This window comes from Xenia sp. Carnegie-2017, unplaced genomic scaffold (genome assembly GCF_021976095.1).
Source record: "Xenia sp. Carnegie-2017 unplaced genomic scaffold, XeniaSp_v1 HiC_scaffold_22, whole genome shotgun sequence".
NCBI classification, from domain to species: Eukaryota; Metazoa; Cnidaria; class Anthozoa; order Malacalcyonacea; family Xeniidae; genus Xenia; species Xenia sp. Carnegie-2017.
In genome coordinates, this window is record NW_025813485.1 from 15896220 (window position 1) to 15903893 (window position 7674).

The following is a 7674-nucleotide window of genomic DNA, read 5'->3' on the forward strand; positions in this document are numbered from 1 at the left end:
TTAAAACTTTGTTTTTGGGCAAATCACGAAATTTGGGGACTGGGTCAAGATGCATTTTACATTTTACGAACGATCACTGCACATGCGCAACATCCATAAACATTTAGTTAATTTATTACATATTAAACCTATTCTTATGTAAAGCAATTACAAGCAGGTAATGATAAACCTTTCTCAATTACAATTGTGACAACTACGAAACAAAGGTTGAGATCAGCAGATGTCTTTGAACGTTTGGTAGTCAACAAGTTATTTATTCGTCACACTAAAGAAAAAGTTTAATGTTGGCATGAAAACATTGAAAGTATACAGTTCAGCAATGGAGAAAAGATTGTCTTTCGATGGATCACTTCACTTGCTAAACATTTGTTCAGCGAAGGGGAGTTTTTATGATGAAAGTTAAATATAAATAAAACTTTGCTGAACATTTGTTATGTATCAGTTTAAATTGTATAGAACATTTATTTTACCATCATTATACAGTTAAATATGTGTACTCACAAATGTTCTGATACTGATGGATTAACGACTTTGAGCAAATAAAATTACTATTTTAGATTTTTTGAAATGCGAGGACTTTTGATTTTACTGTAACTTACGAAATTGTTGTTTGCAACGAATGAGCCAAGGTAATGGTACAGAAAAAAACAGAGGTCTTTGTGATTTTCAATTACTCTTTTCTGTCCATTTTTTGTTTTTGTTGAAAAATATTTACATGTAAAGCAAAGTTTACGGATTTCTGCGTACTGAGATAAAATGAGGTATTTTGCAGTCATTATTAAGACAAAAGAACGTTGTAGGAATTTAAGCATGAAGATGGTTTGTTTCTATGAATCAGGGTGACAGAAACCCATTCTTTCAAATAAAATTCAACAATATGATATGAAAGTTTGTGAGGTCATCCTCATATCGATGTATACGGAGATTGGATCAAAAATAGTGTTTCAATACTTGCTACTATGACATCATAATCAAAATTACGTCACAAGCTCCATCGTAACTAGTAATACATATGCACATGAAACAGAGAAAATAAAATTAAAAACACTGAAATGCTATACGATGCAATCCTATCGTCATTTGCCAACGACAGAAAATGATCAACAAAATTTGACATTGAATGTTTTTAAGCAGTGCGGTGTTTGAAATTAAATGAAGATATGATCATGCACTGCTTAAAAACATTCATACGACATTCCTTTCACGAGAAAACATGAGCCCAACAATATTGACCTGCTCACCACTGTGTGACTTCATAGCTCAGTTGGTCAGAGCACTGCACCGGCACCGCAGAGGTCATGGGTTCGAATCCCGTTGAGTCACCTGATTTTTTCAGGTTCCTGAGACGATTGCTTAAATTGTCCAGCAAAGTGCGAAGATCATATCTTCATTTAATTTAAAATTTGACATTGTTGCATATATAGGAATATATTCATAATTCAATTCGTTATCTTAGCTACAAGTCTTACCACACTGAGGATGTCTTAAGATGAGAACATCACGCCAGTACCTAAGTCATGTTTTGTAGTAATGTTTCTCTTGCAAACTTTTCGTTTCGTTCTGTATTTTAAATAACAAAAACAAGTTTATTTCTAAAAAGTTTCTTTATGTAACGATAGGAAAACTTGACGCCTTACGTCATGATAAAGCCACCAATAAAGACTTTAACAACATCAAAAAAGTCATAAAGGTTAGTGATGAACAAGAATTGAGAGTCAAAGGTAAAAAATTCATCACTGATGACTTCAAGACCAACGAAGAAGTCAAAGAACAAGGTGATGCTAAAGAAGTCGACGACAAAAGTCACAATAAAACCACCAATAATGACTTCAAGACCAACGAAGAAGTCAAAGAACATGGTGAAGCCAGCAAATTCGACGACAAAAGACACAATAAAACCATCAATGATGACTTAAATATCAACGAAGAAGTCAAAGAACATGGTGATGCTAAAGAAGTCGACGACAAAAGTCACAATAAAACCACCAATAATGACTTCAAGACCAACGACGAAGTCAAAGAACACGGTGATGCTAAAGAAGTCGACGACAAAAGTCACAATAAAACCACCAATAATGACTTCAAGACCAACGACGAAGTCAAAGAACATGGTGATGCTAAAGAAGTCGACGACAAAAGTCACAATAAAACCACCAATAATGACTTCAAGACCAACGACGAAGTCAAAGAACATGGTGATGCTAAAGAAGTCGACGACAAAAGTCACAATAAAACCACCAATAATGACTTTAAGATCAACGACGAAGTCAAAGAACACGGTGATGCTAAAGAAGTCGACGACAAAAGTCACAATAAAACCACCAATAATGACTTCAAGACCAACGAAGAAGTCAAAGAACAAGGTGATGCTAAAGAAGTCGACGACAAAAGTCACAATAAAACCACCAATAATGACTTCAAGACAGACGAAGTCAAAGAACATGGTGATGCTAAAGAAGTCGACGACAAAAGTCACAATAAAACCACCAATAATGACTTCAACATCAACGAAGAAGTCAAAGAACATGGTGATGCTAAAGAAGTCGACGACAAAAGTCACAATAAAACCACCAATAATGACTTTAAGATCAACGACGAAGTCAAAGAACACGGTGATGCTAAAGAAGTCGACGACAAAAGTCACAATAAAACCACCAATAATGACTTCAAGACCAACGAAGAAGTCAAAGAACAAGGTGATGCTAAAGAAGTCGACGACAAAAGTCACAATAAAACCAACAATAATGACTTCAAGACCAACGACGAAGTCAAAGAACATGGTGATGCTAAAGAAGTCGACGACAAAAGTCACAATAAAACCACTAATAATGACTTTAAGATCAACGACGAAGTCAAAGAACATGGTGATGCTAAAGAAGTCGACGACAAAAGTCACAATAAAACCACCAATAATGACTTTAAGATCAACGACGAAGTCAAACAACATGGTGATGCATTTTCCCGTAAACGTCGAGAAATAACTACCACTGACAACTTTAACAAGAAAGAAGTCAAGGATCTTCGTAATGCAGAAGAATTTGACGATAGACATGGCGATAAATCCACCATTAACAATTACAAGAAAAAAGAATTCAAAGATTTTGGCAATGCAAAACAATTTGACAACAAACAACAAGATCAATCCACCATTGACAACTTCAACAAGAAAGAAATCAAAGATGTTGGTGACACAGGAAAACGTGAAGATGAACGTCGCGATGAAACCACCAATAATGACTTCAAGACCAACAAAGAAGTCAAGCAACAAGGAGATGACGTTGCCCGCAAACGTTGGGAAATAACTAACAATGACAACTTTAACAAGAAAAAGGACAAAGATCTTGGTGATGAAGAAGAATTTGACGATAAACGTAGCGATCAATCTACCATTGACAACAACATGAAAAAAGAAGTCAAAGATCTTAGTGATGCTGAAGAAATTGACGATACACGTCGTGATCAATCCACCATCGACAACTCCGGCAAGAAAGAAGCCAAAGATCTTGGTGATGCGAAAAACTTTCCACACAAAAAAGTCAACGATTATAAAGAACTGGACGAAAAACATCTTCAAAAAAGAAGTGTTGATGACATTGAAATCGAAGAAAAAATTGATGATGGTGATGATGATGGTCAAGTTGATAATACGAATGGTGATGGTGATGATAACGAAAAAGTTGATGATGATGATGATGTTAATGATGACAACTTCAACAAGAAAGAAATCAAAGATTTTGGTGATGCAAAACAATTCGACCACAAACAACAAGATCAATCCACCACTGACAACTTCAACAAGAAAGAAATCAAAGATGTTGGTGACACAGGAAAACGTGAAGATGAACGTCGCGATAAAACCACTAATAATGACTTCAAGACCAACAAAGTAGTCAAGCAACATGGTGATGACGTTACCCGAAAACGTTGGGAAATAACTAACAATGATAACTTCAACAAAAAAGAAGTCAAAAGTCTTGGTGATGCTGAAGAATTTGACAGTAAACAACAAGATCAATCCACCATTGCCAGAAAAGTCAACGATTATAAAGAACTGGACAAAAAACATCTTCAAAAAAGAAGTGTTGACGACATTGAATTAAAAGAAAAAATTGATGATGGTGATGATGATGGACAAGGTGATGATGATACGAATGGTGATGGTAGTAGTGATGATAATGATAAAAAAGACGATGGTGATGTTGATGACAGTGATGACGATGACGATGATGACAACTTCAACAACAAAGAAGTTAAACAACATGGTGATGCAGTTGCCCGCAAACGTCGGCAAATAACTATCATTGAAAACTTCAACAAGAAAAAAGTCAAAGACCTTGGTGATGCTGAAGAAATTGACGATAAACGTCATGACCAATCCTCCATTGACGACCTCAACAAGACAGAAATCAAAGATTTTGGTGATGCAAAAGAATTTGAAAACAAGCAACAAGATCAATCCACCATTGACGACCTCAACAAGAAAGAAATCAAAGATCTTAGCGATGAAGAAAAATTGGACGATAAACGTCGTGATCAATCCACCATTGACACTTATAAAGTACTTCGCAAAAAGCACCTTCAACATAGAAGTATTGACGACATTGACATCAAAGAAGAAATTGATGATGGTGGCGATGATGATCAAGTTGATGATAAGAATGGTGATGGTGATGGTGATGATAATGATGATGCCAGTCATGATGATAATGATGATGATAGTCATGATGACAGTGATGATGATGACGGTGATGATGTTGATGGCGATAATGAGGATGATGGTGACGATAATGGTGATGAGGATGATGATGATGGTTATGAAAATGGTGATGATGATGATGGTGATGACGATGGTGATGATAATGATAAAGTTGATGGTGATGATGATGATGGTGGTGATAACAATGATGGTGAGGATGATGAAGTTGATGATGATGTTAGTGATGATGAGGATGAAAATGATGTAGATGAGAGTGATGAGGATCATAAACATGAGGATAAGAATGATGAGGGTAATAAGAACGATGTAGATGATAAAGACGAGGATGATGAGGATAGTGGAGATGATACTGATAATGAAAAAGCTGGTGATGAACATGATGGTTATGGTGAAGGGGATGAGGAAAATAAGGATGAAGATGAGGAGGATAATGACAATGACGACGCTGGTGATGGTAGTGATGATGATGATGGTATTAATGAAGATGAGGAGGAGGAAGATAAAGATGATGACGATGATAGTGATGATGATGGTGGTGGTGAGAAGGAAGAGGGTGAAGTTGATAACGATGATGATGACAGCGTTAATATTATAAAGAACAAACGTCGTCAAAGAAAGTCAAACAGAAGTCAAACAAAAAAAATCGAAAATCGAGGCAATGCAGTTAACAAGAAAGTTGGTTCTGATAGGGTCATTGATGACTTAAAGAACAAAAAAAAGGTAGATGATAGTGATGCAGATGATAAAGAAGGCAATTTTGACCCAACCACTGATGACTTGAACGACATCGACGAACCTGAAGATTATCGTAATCAAATAATGAACGAACGTCGTGATGATGCAGCCATTGGCGACCTAGACAACAACGAAGAAGACGAAAATCGTGGTGTTGAGAGAAACCTTAACGATACACAGGCTAAAAATAACATTAAAAAGATCCCAGATTCCGACGAGGAAACGTCATTGAATAACTATCTCGAGAATAAAAAGGAGATCAATAATGATGTTCAAGCAGAAAAAAATGAGGAGAAAATTCAAAACGCCAACGTGGTTAGCAACTTTAAAAATGAAATGACAAAACACGACGATAAGGGAAAAACGGAAAGTAAAAATCGTGATGAAATTTCCCAACAGAACTTGATTCGTGACAAAAAAAGCATAAAAAATAGCGATGACCAAAAAAAACAAAGGAGCAAAAATCGTAATGAAATTATGAATGATAAATTTAGAAGATATATTCGCGAAGTCAAATCAGATAAAGACAAAGACGATAAATCAGTTGGTCTTCACTCAAAAAAAAAAATCAACATTTACCAAGACGACAGCGACAGCATTAAACGAAGTGATATGTTCAACGGCAGCAGTGAAAGCAACGTTAAGAAAAGTGTCAATAGCAGAGGCAACAGAAACGAAAACCAACATAGTAACAACGAGAACAGCAGCAACAAACACAAAATTGAGCTGAATGGCTATCGTAAGAACAAGGACAGCGACGATAGCAAAGGCAACAACAACAAACGTAGAAAAAAGCGCAACACAGACAGTAATATTAATTATGAAGAAAAACTGATGAGCCAAAGTCTTCAAGAAAACTTCAGTGATAAAAAACATCATAGTTTACAAATGAAAAAGGATGTGAATTCAGAGAAGGGCTTACTGCAGTACCTAAATAATGGAAAAGGTAACACAACTTACGTTGGTGACATTCTGCAAGACCAAATGGGAATGTGCCTCTAAAAATTAAGTGACGATAATCTATTTAGATAAAGCTTTCGCTACTATTTATTGTTATAACTCATATTTTCCTTTTTCAGAAACTACCCGTGGTGACCGTGTCAGACGCTTCATTGGTAATTTAATATGCTCATACAGTATTCCAAGATAAGAAATTTTGTTAATTTTGAAATGTTTCATAGTGCACTCTATATGTTCTAAAATTCATGGGTGAAGGAGAAATGAGATGAGAATATAGTCCTCAGATCAGAAAGTGCTCTTCTCGATCAATCTTTTCATTTTATAAGTTTATAGCTACACGGAGTGATTTTTATTCAACTTCCATATCGTTGGCTATTCCAGTTCTATCTACCAATGGCACCCCTAAACATGGTTTTTCCTGGTTTGACATTCAACTGTTTGACATGCAAAATATTTTGTTCCGTTCTAGATAAACTATTGAAAAAGAAAGACAATGTTGTAAAAACAGGAAAATATACAAAGAAAACTTTTTTTGAAAACTACGGAACTCTGTTATGTCTTTTTATTGTCATCGTGCTAATTATTGTTGGCTACATTCTTATAAAGCGAGCTCAACTGTACGTAAATATTCGAGTATTTTATTTAGGATATGTTTAATCTGTTGCTAAATTCAATGTTCAAATTTTCGTAAACATCTTGCAAGCAATGTTTTTCATACATTTCAATTTTTTATAATTCAATTTTAGGTACCTTTCCTCGCAGAACGAACCTATATTAACCGAAGTTGTAGTTTCGCAACTGTCGGCTCGGGACAGAGAAACTGTAAAAAAATGATTTTGTTTAAACTTCTTATTAACAGTAATTATTCTACACACTTGATGAACTTTACATGAAGCATATGGCTTTTAAGTAATGAACAGGCAACAAAAAGTAATACATAGTACACATATATATTAATATTATATATAAAAACTGTATACATTAGAAAAGAAAAGGTCCCGTATTTATGTTGTTTTGTTGTAAAAAAACGTCAACAGTATACCATAATGCATTTCATTAAAAATACAAAAAAAGGAAATGGAACTTTTGTATTTATTGCTTGATTGTACTTTTATAGATGCAAACTGTTTCATACACATGTTTATATTTGTGCATATTTATCATATTTAATCATTTTTTTTATAACGCAACGACATCTTATAATACAGCTGCAAGCATGGGTGTAGGGTCATAAAAAAAACCTTGCCATTACTATCCTTTCT

At 34.9% G+C, this 7674-nt stretch overlaps 1 protein-coding gene across 1 annotated transcript; it reads left to right on the plus strand.

Moving 5' to 3' along the window:
• The first annotated feature begins 619 nt into the window (after window positions 1-619).
• LOC124445207 (uncharacterized protein DDB_G0290685-like) lies at window positions 620-6717 on the plus strand. The gene is made up of 3 exons (XM_046995915.1): window positions 620-629; window positions 1620-6398; window positions 6532-6717. Exons 1-3 carry the CDS (start codon window positions 620-622, stop codon window positions 6600-6602), a joined length of 4860 nt encoding a protein of 1619 aa, XP_046851871.1. The 3' UTR covers window positions 6603-6717.
• The last annotated feature ends 957 nt before the right edge of the window (window positions 6718-7674 follow it).

What these genes read in the sequence shown, in the direction of transcription:
- LOC124445207 (XM_046995915.1), top strand. An exon ending in GTACCTAAATAATGGAAAAG is followed by an intron (nt 6,399 to 6,531) that starts GTAACACAACTT and finishes TTCCTTTTTCAG; the next exon opens with AAACTACCCGTGGTGACCGT.